Source organism: Melanaphis sacchari, unplaced genomic scaffold (assembly GCF_002803265.2).
Source record: "Melanaphis sacchari strain LSU unplaced genomic scaffold, SCAv2.0 Contig36_pilon_pilon, whole genome shotgun sequence".
NCBI lineage: Eukaryota > Metazoa > Arthropoda > Insecta > Hemiptera > Aphididae > Melanaphis > Melanaphis sacchari.
In genome coordinates this window covers 3,036,224-3,056,391 of record NW_020271232.1, presented here as the reverse complement: position 1 = coordinate 3,056,391, position 20,168 = coordinate 3,036,224, and the positions used below count along the sequence as shown (strand labels likewise).

Here is a 20,168-nt window from a genome sequence, read left to right as displayed (position 1 = left end):
ATTATTAATATATTATTACATATAGTTTCGATTAGTTTAAATAGTAATTAATCAGACATTTATCAGTGTTTGTCCATGTAATTTTATTAATTCACATGCCTGGTTTTAATTATGTTACAAGAGTTACAACCAAAAGTTTAAATAATATAATATATAGATTGTAATAAAAAAAAATTCATTTTGGGCATCACAATATTATGAAATACGAGTGGCACAATGATTCGTTTTATTATCTTATCCTACCACATTGCGATTGACAAAAATAATTATCACATTAAATATATATATATATTTATCTCAGATTTGGGGTTATATTTAAAAAAGTTGGATACATGGAATGGTCAGCAAAAAAATTGATAGTTTGTTCACAATAATATTGTTATAACAAAGCCATTTGTACAATTCCACATGCATATTTTGCATTGGGATTTTTGAAAAATATGTGTAAATTATCGTTGATCAATATAATAATAATAATAATAATAATAATAATAGTATTATGTATGCAAAAATAAATTATAATAAATGGTTTTCGACGACAAGTTGGTTAATATTATGTATCGGGCAAAAGGCGTATGATCACAGAACATTTTCAATTACATGATAAAACAGTATGTAATGTACTGCACGACTTTTAGGTGGTCGAGGGCGGAGAACAAACACAAACGTTCCAACAGCCACTGTGAAAACGAAATAGAGAAAAATAATATTTTAATTAAAAAATATGAACTCTTAGATCGATAAGAATTAATTAGATCTGTTTCAGATTAATATATGATATTGTTAAACATATAAATAGTATAATTACGAAAAACAAAAAAAAAAAAAAAATACAAAAGTATAATGTCAGAAAACGATAGCAACAGATCATATATTATGACATAATATATGTATATAATTGGGCGCGCTCATCCCGCTTCTGATTATCTACACGTATAACGTAAGTATGCTCACACATAATTCATTATATGTGTATACTTTTTTATACAAAACATATATTTTATATATGTATATATATGTATATATACATATAAATATTTAATTTCCATAGAAGTATATTGATAAATGCTTTGCCCGACTGATGAGATTTCCATTGTTGTCGTCGATCAGTCCGAATCTTCGAGGGGTTTCAAGTCGCTGAGGTCCGGAGGCGAGCTGAGGAACCCTCTGGCCGACGCGTATTCGATCAGCGCCAAGTGACAAAACACGTACTGCTCGGGCGTTTGGATGGAATAAGCTCTCTGCGACCGAATCTTTTCCACCACGCCTTTGATGTCCACAGAGCTGGTCTCTTCCAGACGGTTGATGCAAACGTCCAACGTGCAGAAAGTTCCTGTTGGACAAACGAAAAATAACGTTGAAAGACCGCGGCGTGTGAGATTTAATAAGTAGATACGAATGTAAGGTAAGTTTGACGCCGTGTTATTTTTCCTATCATTTTTTTCGCTTACCTGTTCGTCCGATGCCCGCCGAACAGTGGACGACTATCGGAGGCCCCCGCTGGTGTCCGGCCCATTTGTCACCAAGGTCTTGTAACATGGACGATTGACATTTCCGGACTTTACCAAGGAAATCCAACATAGCGACAGCACTGTGTGGCACGCCGAAATCCGGCCACGAGTTGAAACGGAAATGAGACACTTGCCTGACCTCGTTGGTCTGAATAAAGAATAAGATAAATCATGTAAACGAATTCTAATAAATTATATTATAATATAAAATTTTTCCGATGATAATTGATTGGTCAAAAAATACCTTCGATGTCGTCCTATCATAATTTCGTAAATATCCTTACACGTTTTACGTACTAAATTTTAACTAATAGTTAATAGCTAATTATATTTGTTTACGTGGTTCTCATTAAACAAACTATAATATACTTATACATTTTATAATACAATTTTTAAGTGTTTTTAAAAAGAAAAATAACGTAAGTAAACAATTTATTTGATTTTTTTAAGGAAGAACAAATTTGGCATTTTTCTTTAGAAAAAATGACATTAAAACAGTTAATTAATATTGTCAATTTAAATTATTCTAAATAACTTTTCTGATTCTTTCAAAATTACTAGATAAAATTATATTTATGTTACATATTTAAAAAAATATCAATATGATTTTTATTTACAATTGTAGAGGTAAAATTAAATTCTCACAGAAAGAATCACAGTAAAGTGTATCGATAGTACATCGTTGTGTATCACTAATAGATACTATTCTCGCCACTCGAAATATGTTTTTTATGTGTAAAATGTGCTATGTTGTATTTTGTCATTTTATAATTCTTTGTAGTTATATACCAGCATAATATTATTTATTACATGTTATCTTGGATCTTCGGCCAATATTTCACTGTAGGTACAATGCATGAGCTTTTCGGGCACAATCGGGTAACATCCTAGCAGGCAGCAGCCTATTGATCGTCGCGAATGAACGCTTTACGGACAGGTTTGATACCCGGGGGCGTACAATTGATCTACTAATCTTTTGACAGCTGTACGACATGGGACTGATCGATAGCATGCACCGGTTGCAATAAGACACAGCACGTGCAAACTTGATTAATCGATCTAATCTTCGTTATAAACTTATAAAATAAATACGGGTATAGATCGCAAGTTCAGTTAGTATAGGTACACGCATGGTACTACAAGTACCAATAGCTACCGCCAACAGAAAATTTAATAAACGCAAACAAAGTATACATTTTCAATTACATAATTGACGCGCAAAAATATTTCACAGTTGATTTATTTTATGCTGGTAATAAATAAATGGAGTATATATCTGATAATAATTGTGGATAAAAGTGATAATAAAATAATATTTAAAATACTGCAAGAGCCATTATATTAGCCGTACACAAGATATTTTATTGAATTCAATATTTTATAGTTGAGTACCTATAATTGTTTTGTTTATTAACTTTAATTATTTTATGAATAAATATTATCATGTGATAATACTCGTACATTCGATATGATTACGCTTAATACATACATACATAATACATTTATTACCTATTTATAGTTAAAATATAACATAAACTTTAAAAAATGATTTCACTTCAAAATCTAATCAGTCTCCTAAAGCACCACCAGGAAAGAAGAAATCTTAATTAAAACCTAATCTAATTTCGTACTCACATTGGTGTTGGTCAATTCCAGTCGGGTGACACAGTAGTTTTCGAACTGACTGAGAGAGGTAGTTGACACCTTGAAGTTTTGGTACGTTTGGTCATCAGACGTCTCGTCAGGCGGCCAGTACTGCTCGCATTTGACCTTGCCACACTCAAATACCTTGGTGGTCATGACGATGACCAGCACTTGCTGTTCCCAGATCATGCGCCAAAAGTCGGCGCACGTGTGCGGCAGTGGGCCTTGCGTGGAAATGAACGCGTTCTTCTGTTTATAACCATCGACGAAATTGGCGTGTATGTAATCGGACATCGAGTCCTTTTCCGACTGTGCCAACAGCACCCTGGTGTGATCGTAGCAAAGCACATCTGTGTACCGGTTCTTTAAGAGATTGGGTCGAGACCTACAGCAGAGTACGATAACGGAACAGAGGGTTAGACAGTGAAACGATAAATATAAATGCGTACACGCAGGGCGCATCCGGAGAGTAAGTACCGTCAAAGAGACGAAGGTCCGGAAAACTTCCCGTGTAAAATGTATACAAATATATACTCGTAACGCGAGTACCATCGGTATCGCAAAAAAAGATTAAACATGAAAATATTAAAAGTATTTATCATACTTGGCAACGTTGAAGGTACCGTCGGAAGAGCGGGTCTTTATCTCTTCGTATTCCCTGATGAGACCGGCCCTCTTCTTTTTCAACACATATTCAACAAATTGACTAATAGTTAAACTTTGACTAGAATCGCAACGCAAACTGTCGTCGTCCGAAAACCCGCTACTGACCGACGACGGTGGCATCGGAGAAATTTCTTCTGTGGATATAATAAAAACGATAAACGCTCAATAAAATTCCACAAAAAGTATTAACAATCTGCTTATAAAATAATGTATGTGCTTTCGATATTTTTGCACCTACCTTTTGAATTGGTCGTATTGCATGTCCACCCTGACAATAAGTTGTCTTGAACAACAGCGCTTTCTTCGTTAACGACGTTGTTCTCTTTCAACAGATTGTTCGTCTGAAAAAAATATATAATGGATCACAAAAAACACTAGATTATGCGCAAAACAGTCATTGGAAAACAAGAAATCAGATGAATGCGTGTACTTGAGATATAAATACATACTTTAGTCTCCGGCCGGGTTTCCTTTTTCGCGCTATTCGAATTGCATATGTGGTCGGACATAGCCGAACTTCCATATTTATCACTGTTCGTCATGTAGTTTAAGCAGTAGGACAACCATTTATCGTGTTCGACGTCCAACGTACCGCCCAAATGCCTTGGCAGTGATTCCCTGGGTATGTGCTGGATCAACTGCGTCAAACCGTGAAAATTATATCGACAAGGAATAAATATAAATGTCAACAAGTGGGGATAATATAATTAAATCACACGTACTTGGGGCAAGCTGATCGTGAACACGCGATCCCTCAACTTTTCTCGCACAAACAGCCTGAGTATTTTGAAGGGGGCTTTGAACCACAGAGGCGCAGTGACAATCAGAACTTTTTTCAGTTTAGCTGGATAACCACCCTGTGAATCAGACAAGCGCACCACGTGAGTTAAAACACAAAAAATCATTATATACTTATAAATTTATTAAATTAAAATTGTAATCGTTCGATGCAGTATTGTAAGATAATATGATGTATTGAACACATTCTATAAACGTCAGAAAAATTGTATAGATCGTTATTATTATATAACAGCATTCCTAGAGTTATCGATGCACTAATACGACAATGACGACGTTTAAAATATATGCCGTTAAATAATAATTAAGCTATTATAATAATTATTATACACCGAGAACACTATCGACTACTAAATAAAATATAGTTTATAAGTTTATAAAAAAAAAAAATCACCAAGCGATGGCCGTACATCATATTATATACCTAGTTGATTAGCTAACAGTACTGCAGCCCTCGAAGAGTCGAAAGCGTAGTATTAAGAGCTTAAGTTTTTTAATTTAATAAATATTTTTCTTCAAACTTGACTCGCACGGGACGTTACGCGTGTCACAAAAATCCGACGAGTTATCGTATTATAAATAGGTCGGGGCGCGATCGAAGTAGGTCGTCGTGCGCAACGAAAAACGTAATATTCAAAAACCAACAATGTATGTATGTATATATATTATATAATAAATAAAAAACTACGTAACAAGAAAATATCGCAAAATATTGTCTCTAATAGACGAACGTATGATAGTTGTATTAATTATTCAAGACGAGGCGAGAAAAACCGTCCACGGCGAATCGCAGAGAGAATATATATAGTGACAGTAGTTTACAACGAGGCGGTGAAAAAAATGAAAGGTCGCAGGCTCTAAATTTAAACAACGGTACTACAACGTTTAATATAGAGCGGCACTTGACTGAGCTAACGGATTACTTTATACCGCCGAGCTTTGACGGACGTGCGCCAATTATAATATTTGTACATTTCGCGTTCCGGTCAGGATTTAGACGTTCCTGCGGAGCCCAATTATAGAGAGGGGGCAAAAAGGCTTAAATTCAAAAACGGCTGTGTACAAAATAATGCCCCCGATTCCGGAACTATTTTAATATAGTTTTTGTCGAATATCAATACGCATGTTTATCGTTATCGTTTTGGTAAAAATTTATGTATGTGCTGAGTATGTCATTCAAATTTTTACGTATTTTTATATCGGATGACGTTTTTTAATAGTGACATCTAGCTATGACTAGGGGAGGAGGTGCGCAATTATCAATATCTCAAACAATCATAAATTTATTAGGCAATCGTGATAATCGTAAAAATATAGTAATATTATTTATACGTTATAATAAACGACCGGCTACAGTGACTCATGGTGAAATAAATGTCAACATTCATCATAAAAATTGTACATATATCATATCAATGTGATTATTATTATTAAGAATAATGTAGGTATATTAGAATATATTTTTTGAAGCGATTTAAATTTAAAACGAAACGATAATATATTATTATTATTATTATTGTTATATGTGCGGTTACTCAAGAGTATCAATAATGATTAACGTCCATAAATGTAATACGTACGAAGTGCGATAAACCGAGTTAAGTGGTTCCAGTCTTCGGTGTAATATATACTTTGAGTTATTTATCACGATACATTTTATATATGTATACTGAATACTGACCAAACATATACAGATGATAAATATTATACTTTAAAGTATTTATTTCGAACGTAAACATTTTTAAATACACTTGTAGAATTTTTGAAAGTGTAATCTGTTTATCGTTCTATGTAAGTACATTAAATTATAATATGCACAATATACAAACATCTATATTAAGGAAGTTTTTATTTTACTTTTATCGATAATTCTCAAGATTATAAATATTATAAGAATTTCAAAATAAATGAAAAAAAAAAAATAATAAAATCGCTTCCCACACAGAATAGTAGTATATAAGTGCCCATCCTACAGTTAGATCTCTAACACATATATATTATATATAGTTCAAGGTCGCGTTTAACATACGTTATAGATCAATAGTCGAGGTGCCAATTTATAACAGAAAATTACTGTAAATAATAAATAGGTACATCGTTTTAACGACGTTTATACGAAAATGTATATACATTATGTGCTATATATTTGAAATAACATAAATTGTACATTTTGTACCATACACAAATCGATAAAATACATTTTAACGTTCCTATCAACGAAAAATACACATGATGTAAAAAAAAATATGACTGTAATATATATTGTTTGCTGTCTTCTATAAAAATATAATTTAGAATTTTAACTTTTGATACTTAACAGTACAGTATATCTATATAGTATCCAACTTCCGTGAATATAATGTTATATTTTGAACATGCAACGCGCGAAACTGTTACGTTCAAAACATCAATATTTCAACAATTTTTTTTTACATGACGTGATAAAATATATTTTTTTTTAATAAAAGCTGAAAAACAAAATGAAAATGTAAAGTTTACCACTAAATCAACTGGAAACGAAATTCGTTGAAAAAAATAATATTAAAACTTTTGAAATGAAATGATTGAACAGAAATAAATTGCTTGACATTTTCAAGTTCAAAACAAAACTATTGTACTAATTTTCCCGAATATGCCACGAGTATAAGAATTTATGAATTACATATTAGTAATTAAATGAACTTTTGTGATTCGTTAGCAATAACGACTAAATAATAACAGTCATTGTAATATACTACAATAGATAATGATTATCGGAATGTTGAACGTGATGCATTATTGATAGTTGATATTATAGCTACTATTATTTATAATTATTATGCATATGAGCACCAATAAACTAAATGGCATAAAAACTTTCAAAATGCATTTATACGCAAATTATTTATATTTTTAAGACTCTATGTCAATCATTGATCTAAAAAACATAATAACAACAGCGAGTAATTCAATTTTTAATGATAAATATATGTATATGCAAATATTTAGCGGTATTGGTCACATTCTCGACCGAAATTATGATAAACTATAAGAATCGATAATTGCAGCAATTCGCGTGAAAATTATCTTGATACATTATATATAGGGTATGTACATCAATATCAATGTATTAATGTATGACGAAGAAATGAAATATTCAAAAGCAATTTCGATGTAGAACTGTCTCGATACACGCCTTTAAGTAGTTTTCCTAACGAGAAAACAGTGTACCAAATTCCAATGAATATTTTTTAACAAATATTACCGATAGGAATCGGGATTAAATAATTCGTAGTGAATTCTGCGAAATCAAATAATATTAAAATAAAACGCCTCCCAGCGGTAAAATATAATAGAATTGGGCGACTACACACTACTACGTAGCTGGAGCGTAGTCGTACTACGCCGGGACACGGGAAGTCGAAACCATATATAATGTTAATGTACACCACATATTATATGAAATGAAGCGATGTAGGTAGTTATATGTAGTTATTTATTTATACAATGTGCGCTAAGTAGAGACATGTGGATACAATCAGTGCACGGGTCAATATTAATAACAAAGTTGGTGAAATACACAGAACGTCTGTCGTAGCGCGTATTTTCGGGTCCCGTAAATCATCTATAGATCTAATCCCGAAAAAAAAATAAGAAATTATCTAAATTATTGCTATAAATAACATATACGTCATAATAACCACAATAAAGTATATTTAAATTTAATTAAAAAATAATCACTAATTAAATACATGTAATTGGTATAAATTAACGATTTTTCAGCTCTATACCTCTATGCAGTACTAAAATAACAAGAACTAGTGTCGGGTTTATGGGTATAAAATAGAAAAAAACTGCTAAATGTCTGAAGTAGGAATGTAATAAACAATAACTTTTATTCTAACCAATATTTTTCAATTCTATTAATTTTTTTTTGTATAGTTAGACATGTTTACCAATGATCATAATAAGTTTTAGTTGATTGCGTTTGTCTGTACATTCTGTTATGGCCTGTAAGTCAATGATATATAAACGAGGGACGAAATCGACAGATGCCATTTAATTAAGATCGGACACATGACATTTACTTCAAAAAGAAAAATGCTCTAAAGGGGTTTGGACAGCAATATTTTAACCAAGAACCGCCTTGTTCGTGTTACACAAATTGATAGCACGTATAAATGATATAAGTAATTAAGGTTTTCGTTATATATTCAACAAATATTAACCACGCGGAAAAGAGAACGATGTGGAAAGAATAAACTACGCGTTCCGTTTCAAAATCAGCTTGGTGAAAATATGTTCGAATTATCGATAGGTATCCTTTCAGATATAGTAACACTAGCACGCCAAGTCTAAAAACCTCAAAAGTCACAACAAAAGTTAATCAGCAGTAACTATTTTACGAAAAACGCAAAGGGGGTCGGTAGCTTTCAATGTACCTCTTTATTTATCGTACATCGTAATGTAAAATCACGACAAGTCGTACAATATGGACGTAAAAGTGCAAAAACCTACAATTATAAATTTTACTTCTCCCAGACGAGCTTTGACGTAAACAACAAAAACATATTTATCCGCGATAACAATATAATATTATAATTTCGTCTTGCGATTAGACTGTTTATATTACACGCAATCTCGTTGTTTCCAAGATGAATTGTATTACCTATACGTGTATACCGCGTCGCCCAAGGTTGTGTTTAAGTCCCGTGCGCGCGTATTTCGGTCTAGGAGACGAAAACCGAATTTTCTCTTCGAAGGAACACAGTCGTCATATCGTGTAAATAAATTATATTGTAAAATACCTACTATACTCTAAACCGTAGCTAGCGCAAACAAAAACTACACACACATACACGCAAATAAATAATAGTAAAATCACGATATGTAACGGTCGGTGATCATCGGCTCAAGGCTAAATGGGAAAACGGCATCACGAGCGAGCCGAGCCAAAAACCAAACCAGATAAAAAAAAAAAAAAAAAAAACCACTGCAGAAGAAACGCGACGAAAATTCTCGAAGCCGCGCGTGATCTGTACACGCGCAAGAATTTACGGCAACGAAATTTTCCAAATAAATTCATCGAGACATAAATCATAATAATCATAGTGCGCATTATAAAATATTATTACGTTTTAGTATCCAAAAACCATCTCGTACCCGATCGATATCGTCTGCCGCCGTGTACAGCCGCCGCTGTACGGGACGAAATGATAATACGCACACACACACCGATAGACGCGCGTGCAGCACTATAACAACAACACACGCTGGCGGTGTCGTCCCCGTCGGCTTTCGTTCGCGCGCGGACGCTCTCGAACAATATACAATAATAATAATTATTATTATTATTATATCAAGACCCGAATCGAACGAGACTTCTCCGGTCGCGCGTTCGTCGCAGTATGAAAATCGTCGGATTTTTTTTCTTTTTTTCTTTTTCGGACACCGCCGCAACGCGTCACGGTCCGCCGGCGTGGACCGGGGGACTCGACCGAAACGGTGTAGGTCTCGGAACGCGCGTCGTCGTCGTCGTCGTGTGGGTTCGCGGCGGCGCTGCTGCTGCCTCTATATATATATTATATATATATATATATGTGTGTGTGTGTGTTCGTGTGTGCTTCGACCGCGGCGGTACGACGGCGAAAACGATGAATGCGGACGACGAAGCGCGACACCCGCGAGCGAAGTACGGGGCACCCGTCGGAACGACGCGGAAAAACAGACTGAGCCCCCTCGGCGTGTGCACCGCGCGCGAGAACGACGAACAGTCGATACACGCGCGCGGGCGACCGGCAGCGGCGGTGGCGGAGGTAGTGGTGGCGGTGGAGGTGGCGGTGATGGCGGTAGTGGCGGTAGGCGGCGGCGGTTCCCGCGCCGGTGAAAATGCAAACCCCTCCCCCTCGCCGCGCCGCAAACGCGAACCGCGCCGCTCCCGCCCGGGATCACGTCTCGGCCCGTTCCCGTTACGCTGTACGCGCCGGGACTCTCGTTGAATGGAAAAATGTTCCCATTGACGACGCCGTGTTCGCGATTCCAACCGACTCCTCTCTTTCTCTCTCACACCGCCACCGGCGCCACCGGCCGATTCATCGTCGCTCGCTCTCGCACGCTTTCCAGCAGTAGTGCGTACTCCCGAAACGCGCGTTTTTCGTGTGCACGCTCAAGCGATTGATGAATGATGATACACATACAATCATCATCGTCATCATATTATTATTATTGTAGTTGAGTAACGACACGATTATCCGGTGTACCTATATAATATAATATCGATTTTTTACGACGTCGTCCGCAAATCACGCGTACCCGACGTAATCGTTTTCGATACGCGGAATGAAACAACACCACGACGGACAGAGAAAAAAACACAAAAACACAACAAAAAAAAATGATAAAAAATCGTCGTATCGGACTTTTCGTCGTCAACGTACTGTGTGTTGTGCGCTACGGGGCCCCGCTGCACACGAAGTAAAAACACTACTGCGCCCGCCGACCGGCCGCGTGACGAGACGTTGTATATTTCTACAGCCGCCAAAATCATTTTTAAATGTTTCGTGCGACAATAATATTATGACGTACCTACCGCTGATCTCCTCGTACGACGATATATTTTCACTGCTGAACCACGACGTTATGTTATATAGTATATCACCACGTTATTACACGCCTACCGCTGCGAACCACAAAGCGATAGACGTAATACTTATTTTCGTGTTATAGAATCGGAAGACGCTATCGACAGATATTTTGACAATGATAATATTACGTTATTCGCGGACGAGACTGGGCTAATTGGATAATCGAAATCACGGACGGCCGCCACGCGAGCGATACGCGTCGAACGAGTAAGACGTGTGGTATTTATCTGTTTACCGTTCGCGCCTCGCCGGCACGGAGGTTTTTATAATTATTAAAATAACACTCTTTTCAAAACGACATACAGCTGCACCTTTAAAAGTATATTCAATTTTGTCACGAGAATCGAAACAAACGTTGCGACGATACCTATCGGATGTTGTAAGAATAAAATTATTATTATTAGTAATTATTATCATTGACATTCACACAAACTGAATGATTGGTTTGACATTATTGCACACGTTTTGATAATATCCAAATCATAAAATCCTTAAGATTAATAATTGTCTTGTCTGCAGAACTTTTGAATTTAATTAATCAGCTTATACTAATTGATAACTAATTAAAATTAATAATAATAATAATTAAAAAAAAATAAGCTATAAACTTAAACTGCAGATCAATACATTAGATTTAAAAATTAAAAATAAAACAAATTAATTATTATTTCAGGGTATTGCTATCATCTTAATAAGTTAAATTTTAAACTTCGATAATTAAATACGAACTGTCAAGTTATATTATACTGTACTACTGCAAGGGAAAACTTATTTGTTTATTTCAACAGTATATTACAATATTTTTGTATTATAAACGTTAATTAAAATCATAAATAATGGCTCCACGGCTATATGATTAAAACAACACGGATGAAATTAATTTTTAGTTTAAAGTAAAATATTTTTAAAATTTGAGTTTAGTTAATTACCTTGAATTAGCTTATAAACCAAAAACCGTGCAATATGAAAAAAATATTGCTACATTATAAACCTACATTAATAATTAAAAAAACATGGTGATTATTGAGTAATGATTGCGTATGAAGTATAAACTTATATACTTTGTGCCTTTAAAACTAATCTCTCAAACTAATAAAATAGATCAATAAACTATTGTAAGAACTGTTGTTAAGATTTTCTCTGAATGTCAATAAATATAATAAATATAAATTTAGCACAGTCATTTTAGCATAATTCGATAGGTCTTTATTTTGTTTGGATCGGGTCTCGTCGGAAACATGACTAATCAGGATAATTCTTTCCTGCCTGTTACAATTCGTTCCATTTTGTGATCTTCATTTAACGGATTTCCTTTTTTTAACATCCGGCCACAAATTGTTGTTTTGTTAAAAAAAAATTTAATTAGTAATTCAAAGAAATATATAAACACCGAATAGAGAAAAAATCTATCGTAATACCTACTACTACTAAAATAGGGAATGGCAATAATTGACATTTATAAAATGAAATAAAATCACAGCGAACAGTATATTATTATTGTATTGTTGCGTAAAATTATATACGACTACGAATCTATTATTGGGACTTTAAGAGACTAGTTCTAGGCTAAACAAGTTAATATTGGTAATTTTCGATTTTGTACACGTATGCCATTATTATACGTGTCTAAACTATTGTGCAGTTGGCTAACAGTCTCGTGAAGAAATTATATCACGTGTCAGGAAGTACTTCCTCTCTTTTATGCCGACTTCATCGCCACCCTAAATACCTAACACAGTCCACACGGTGCGTATGGAATGTCAGGTTATATTGGTTACAAAATTACTAATAGACTACCATCATAATATTACAATATATATAATATAATAACGCGTGTTCCTAAATTCAAAAAATGTACAAAAATAAATTACACCTATTATATTCAATACCGGTACTGATTTATAAACGTAATTCATCACGATTTCAAGATAAATTCAATTTTCATTAATACAATTTCACAAATCAACTAATATAATTATACACATTGAACATTGAATCAATAAAAAAATAATGAATATTTTGAATAGTTGTAGATATACAAATGAATAATTAACCGAATTAAATAACTAATAGTCTATGGTATTTTATTTTATATACCTATATTATGATAAAATCATTGTTGTTCATTTAATAATAAAATCTGATATTTCATAACGTATAAAAAATATATATTCATATTTAACGTTCGTCGGATCAAAATTACGAAAAATCGTTATTTTTCAGGCGTTTTTTTAACTTTTACTGAAAAATTACTAACACCAAGTTTGTCGAGTAAAAACTATCTTAAAACGGTCGCTTACAAAATGCTCGAAAGCAAAAAGGTTTTTACCAAGGTTTAGTGGGGTTGTGACTAAATACAACTGAGCCGGACCCTATATTATCATCGCCCTAACTGGAAGGAAACAAAGGGGGCTTCCCCTGCTACACTGGAATACGCGCATGTGTTCTCACGCGAGCTCTGTACTCTTAGCATTATCGATCGTACAACTCTGCTCTCTTTGGTTCTTTCATTCATCCATTTTCAGTTTGTTTTTACAGTTTAATCTAATAAACCTCACGATAGCTTATGTAATTACATGACTAGCATTAATTGCATAAAAATAGGTACCCCGATTCGTTAAAATTTAAATCATAAAATTACGTTTAAAAAAACATATCGTTTTATTATTCACTGTGCTTGTTTATATTAATTAGACTTTTTTTTTATTAATTTTTGCTAAAATAAATATTAACAATCTATACATAATAGCATCAATACCACAGTAGGTAAATTTGATACTTAAGTTTACAAATTCTGATACTATATAAAATATTATATTATATTACGTCTAAAATATGAAACTAATTTATATTTTGAAATCTAATTTTTGCAAATTATCATTAAATAAACGATCAAAATTATTAATATTTTTTATTATGGAATTATGTATATCAAAAATCGAGACTACCAATTTGTAAGGCAGATTTTCCTAAATTATTTAAAATTTAAATTAATTATTTCTATTAAATATTTAAAGAATTATTAATTTTTAAACGACAAATAAATAAAATATTAACATGTTGTGATTTATTTGAAAATTCTTAACTCTGTAGCATTTTGAAAGCTTACTTTTTAAATAACTGATATGAACAAGTGTCCTGAATGTAATTATGCCAAACAAATAGATTTGCCTATACAGAAATAATTGAAAATAATTAATTTCAAAGAAATATCAGTCAATAACAAATTTATTAGTTATAAAAACATGATGTATATTATTTTGTATTGAAAATCATAAATTATAGAAGAAAAACATTCAAATAGAATAATACTACTCTTCGATAACATAACTTTTTCTAGAAAATTTAAATATTAATATATTATTTAAGTTTCAAAACATCAAAAGATATTATTAATATAAACCTAATCTTACATAGCACATAAAAGAAAATATTTTTAATTTTTTTTTTTCTAATATAAGTTCATTCATATAAGAGGATTTTTTGAAAAAAACTAATATGAAAGAGGACAAATATGCACAATATAAATATTAAATTTTCAGATCATAATATGTCTCATTGCATAAAAAAGGTTTCAATAGTGTTAGTATAATATACATTATAAATCAATATGCAGACCTATTCACTAAGGATTCGCACTTTATTTTAAAATGAGTTTTTTAAGCCCGTGAAAAAAAAATGACTTAGAAAATCATGAAATATAATTTATGGATTAAAAATATAAATACTCTAAATATGTCTGAATTGGTAATGATTAATATATATATATATATATATATTATATACCTAACAGTTTTTTTTACATATAGTTTCATTTATTACTAAATACACATAAATTGTAAGTCAATTTTAATTTAAACTTGGAAAACCAGTCATTGAATTATTATTGTTGAAATCATAAATATAATACAGATAAGAAAGCAAATCTCTGAATTATTATTTAATGTCTTTTAAATTCTAGTTTTTAAGAATAGTATTATGTTTAACAAAAGAAATAATAATTCAATTTATTAAAGATAATATTAATGAGTAAGCTATCAGAATCAATTTATTATTCAATAAACTTGAGTTTCTAGACTATTCACTATATTAAAACAAATAGTTTTTAATATTAAAAATTTTTAAAATTTGGTTTTGTTATTAAATAGGCAAAAATTTTTATATCAATAAATATCAGTGCAAATATCTCCTAAATAACAACAAATAGAATAGTTTAAATTAAGGGCTTTTACGTTTAGCATTTATTTTTTAATACTTTAGAACAATATTATTTAAATAGTTTAAATAAGTTAAAATTAATACATAAAAATTAATATTGTTTACTATTTTTTCTCACAAATTATGCTTGATAATTTAGAAAATATAAATCTTTACAGAAAATAGTATTTCTTTACAACTAGTAGGTGTAAAAATATTTTATTAAATATATTTTTTATGTATAATTAAGAAACTTAAATTATTCAACAATTTATTATTGATGATAATCTCTGTTAAGCTATCAAATAGTAAATAATGTTTATATATGTAATAAAATTTAAGTTTAATTAAACAATTAAAATTAAATAAACAAAAAAAATTATTTAAAACGAGATGATAGATACTTATTTTGTTTTTGTTTTTTTTTTTAATATCAACTGTTGCCAAAGTATTTAAGTCTCAACTATTTAATACATGTCAGTACTAAAATAGCATTAGCTCTTTTTTCAAACAAATAATCCTTGAAATATTAATAATTGGACAAGACAAGTCATAGAATATTGGTTAAGCATATATATATTTTAACTCCTTAATACTTATATTTAAATAAAATATTCAGTATTTTGTGTAAAGAAATGATTAAAAAATATAATACTCACTTATCAAAAAATACAAGTAATAAAAATTGTGTATACTCTTACAGCATGCTATCTATTGTAAATATTTTATCAACTGTAATTTTAGGTTTAACATGCTATCAACAAATTTATTTACTAAGCCTCTCATTTTTTCACGTTTTTAAGTTTCAGCTATAGCTAAACATTGGCATAAATTGTACCAATCAAGTATAGTTGGTTTTGATGTTTGTATAAACATCTTGATTACTTTTAATTAAATTACTCAATACCAGATAAATTCTACGATATCAAACAAATATAACACACAATTATACTTTCCATTTGTATCTTTAAACACCTTTTTAGCACATTAAATATTTTCTTCTAATTCTCATACTCTACTATTCTATTAATTTAATTCACCGCCATAAATTGTTCTTGATTATAAATCACTTAATAAAAAAAGAAAAATTTTCTCATATTTCTTAATTTTAAAAATAATAATAATATGATACAAATATCAAAAATTAAACCACATAAAATCCCACTACTCACAAATACTGATTGAAAAACTAATTTTATTTTTGTTGTAAAAAGCCTAATCTTGATTGCAAAATAATAAAATATACTATACAAATAAAGTAAAATTTGATATATAAATAGATTAATATACTCTATTAAAAAAAGAATACACCAGGCAGCAAACGGTTTTCATCCAGTGACACGCAACACCCACATAACAGCATAGATAGTAATCAGTGAAATAAAAATGAGCAAAACTGGTATATTCTCTTTTGGAACAGAATATAGATACTATTACTTTTATGAATAGTATACTAAATCACAAAATATACTATAAATAGCATATTATTACAAAAGTATCAAATTTTTACAACAATTATAAAAAAATTAGTTTTAGAATTCAAAATTCAAACATAATTTTATTCTGTAATACCTAATTAATATTATTATAGTAAGAAACTAAATATAAATTCATTATTTCAAACTAATAATGTTTAAGTTCAATAAAAAAAAAAAATAATAAATATTTTAACTACAGTTTAAATTTATTAAACTTTAATACATTTAATGGATGCATGTAATTTAACATATTTCCAATTAGTTTGTAATAAAAATATAATTTTTGATAAATTCAACACATTAATTAAACATGATAAATATTATACTTCATGTAATGCTAACATTATACTATATTTATGCACAATATTATTTTATTATTTTTAAGTTTTTCTTAAGTATTTCTTAAATTCTGATTTTTAAACTAAAAAATGTAATTAATATTAATAACAGAATACAATATAATTACACTTTTCAGATTTGATTTTGAAACATTTATAAAACAAGTTTTATATGGAATATTATTTGAATACTTGTAGTTTTTTAGAAATATCAACACTAATTGTAATATGTTGAGCATAAAGTAAAATCATAAATATAAACATAAACATTTAGAATACATACAAAATTATTTAAAAAAATATTATTAAAAAAAAAAAATTATGATTTATGATATTAAAATTTAAAATATCTATTCATTTTTAAAATTTATCTTCAATAAAATATTAGCTGTACATATAATATGTTTCTTATACAGTATCCAAACTATATGAAGCAACAAGTACTTTGGTAGGACTTGAGATAAGAGTTCCATACCAATAAGAGTATTTCATTAATTTTACCTTCAACTGTTATGTACTAGATTTATTAACTTTATGCAAATAATATTTATTAAACTTACTTTGAGTAATGTTAAGATTTTTTGACTCAGATCATAATCAAAATTTGAATACTTGGAATCAGACATATCATAAATGAACACCAATCCACATTTTTGGGTCTTGACGTTTTCAAGAGCTATATCCAGTTGGTAAACAATACCCTATTACAAAAACAAATAATATATTAAATGTATAATAATATAATAATCTATAGTGTGAATGTTGTGCATACCTGCAAAGTAGTTTGATGAGATGAAAATTGTGGTACATGATAACGTGCTGTAAAAACAGCTATAGCAGCACCTGTTGAGTCTCTTGTTGGCTATAAATAATGAATGAAGAAGTTTAAATTTATTATACGCACAAATCAAGTATGTAAAAATTTAGAAAATTTTAAATTCAATAATTTATCGTTACCAAAATTGTAAATTTCTGAGTTTGAATTTCACTTTTCAATGGCTCAACAGCACAATTAAACCCAAAAAGACCTTCGCGCAGTCTAGTTTCTTCGTGCTGCTCGTATAACAGTACAGCTCTGGTGACATCAAACTTCCTGGCAATCAAAAACTTGAAAGCAGATGATCGGGCTATCGGTGGTTTGTTCTGAGATTTACGCATCTGATTGATCATATGGATGAATTCTTCTACAGCCTATGAAACAAACAAAACACGATATATCATTAGACATACGCCTAATCTGGACATCAGGTATAATAGTTGTGTAATATTATGCACACTTTTGTGTTGAACAAAATAATAGCAGTGAAACCGCTTTGATAGCCGCCCGAACAATAGTGTTATACCTATTATATCAGTAAAGTCTGCCTTGAACAGACCACTTACCCGTTCTTGTTCCAGCGTAAGATCCCCAACTTCCATTTCGAACGTACTGCGATCATCAACTGTGGAATAATTATTATTGTTGTTGAACAGCCGGGCGGCACATTCGCACCGACTTGCCGGATATGTTAAGGATCTGGCTTTGCACTATCAAACCGACACTAAGACGGCGACAATGAGCCGCTCGTATGGCACATATTGGATTGGTTTAGTGGTTCTTTTTCTATTTTTCAGTGAACGGAACGGTATCGATAACGCGTTAACGAAATCGGATAGAATAATTGACAGAATACCGTTGTGTATTATGATATTATTTGATATTTTTTTTTTTGACCGACGTTTGTTGAATGTTTTGTTAACCTTTTTTATTTTTTTTTATCAATGTAACGTATACAACACGCTACCTAGTGGAGCCGGACCCCAACTACCAACGACGATAACATAGCTACTAGTGTCGATGAAATACGAAGACGCAACCAGTGGCGGCGTCGTCCTTCGAATGCGTCGTGGTTCGTTGTAGGTAGGTATCTATAATAATTTTGTAAAGACTAAAGGCCGTTCGCGACCCACGCGGCCACGCACAAACGTAGGAATTGCTGGTTCGCTCCCCGAATACGTTTATTTGCAGTCTTAAAACTGCAATTTAGACATTTTTTCTAAAATGTAGATATGTAGGTACCTAGTTATGAATTTTTCGTTCTGCAATCTCGACACACCACTTTGTGTAGTATACGTATTATTGCCGTATTGGCATATTGTTATATATTTTTGTTACACCCGGATATAAGTGCATAATGACGAATGGAAAATAACGAGAATTTCGTCATTGGACGAACCACGGATGCACAGTTATAATATGTATGTAGGCCAAATTATATTGCAGCGTGTGTATAGATAAATATAAATGTATGAAACTATGAAATATGTGTGTATATACATTATACGCGTACGAACTATCAATTTCAGACATGCGAATGATGACGACATTTATTTAAATTACTAAATACCAAAGTATGCACAATTATACAGTATATCCAGGAACACTTCAAGAGAGTAAATGTGCCCCCTCCCTCCAACATATACAACAAAATATATGCATTGAACGATTTGAAGGTAATTATATATAATATGCTCGTTATGATTTTAATATACTTTATTATTATTATAATTATTATCAATGAATACCGATTATTATATTTCGGTATCTACTTCTCTCAGTTTTTGATGACACATTTAAACACTGGGCAACGGGCTCGGTAAATACTGATCACGTATTACTCACGCAATAAAATATTATGACGGTAAACTGGTAAAGGTAAATGTTTCTATAAAACTTAATAATGACATGATCAAAAAAAAAACAAAAATGTATCGATCGATTAAAAAAATAATCTTACGTTTTTTTATAATGGTAACCATTTTTTCTTTTTCGTGTAATCGCTTTCAATTTGTAAATCAATTGTAATGTATAATTTTTATTATAATATCCTCTCAATTTAAACATTTTTTCGAAAAGCCGAGATGGCAAATGGC

At 31.2% G+C, this 20,168-nt stretch overlaps 1 protein-coding gene across 1 annotated transcript; it reads right to left on the bottom strand.

The window, feature by feature from the left end:
• Positions 1 to 287: 287 nt before the first annotated feature.
• LOC112597056 (tyrosine-protein phosphatase non-receptor type 9) lies at positions 288 to 18,955 on the bottom strand. Its single transcript, XM_025342964.1, has 11 exons — positions 18,639 to 18,955; positions 18,213 to 18,446; positions 18,028 to 18,117; positions 17,816 to 17,956; positions 4,544 to 4,678; positions 4,271 to 4,459; positions 4,060 to 4,162; positions 3,760 to 3,955; positions 3,147 to 3,540; positions 1,452 to 1,659; positions 288 to 1,333 (listed from the first exon to the last, which is right to left on the bottom strand). Exons 1-11 carry the CDS (start codon positions 18,672 to 18,674, stop codon positions 1,107 to 1,109), a joined length of 1,953 nt encoding a protein of 650 aa, XP_025198749.1. The 5' UTR covers positions 18,675 to 18,955; the 3' UTR covers positions 288 to 1,106.
• Between the last annotated feature and the right edge of the window lie 1,213 nt (positions 18,956 to 20,168).

Bases quoted from the DNA above. Each gene is read 5' to 3' on its own strand.
- LOC112597056 (XM_025342964.1), bottom strand. From the start codon at position 18,674: ATGGAAGTTGGGGATCTTACGCTGGAACAAGAACGG. The intron at 17,957-18,027 runs GTATGCACAACA...TTTTTGTAATAG, and splicing joins CTCATCAAACTACTTTGCAG to GGTATTGTTTACCAACTGGA. The intron at 3,956-4,059 runs GTAGGTGCAAAA...TTATATCCACAG, and splicing joins CAATACGACCAATTCAAAAG to AAGAAATTTCTCCGATGCCA.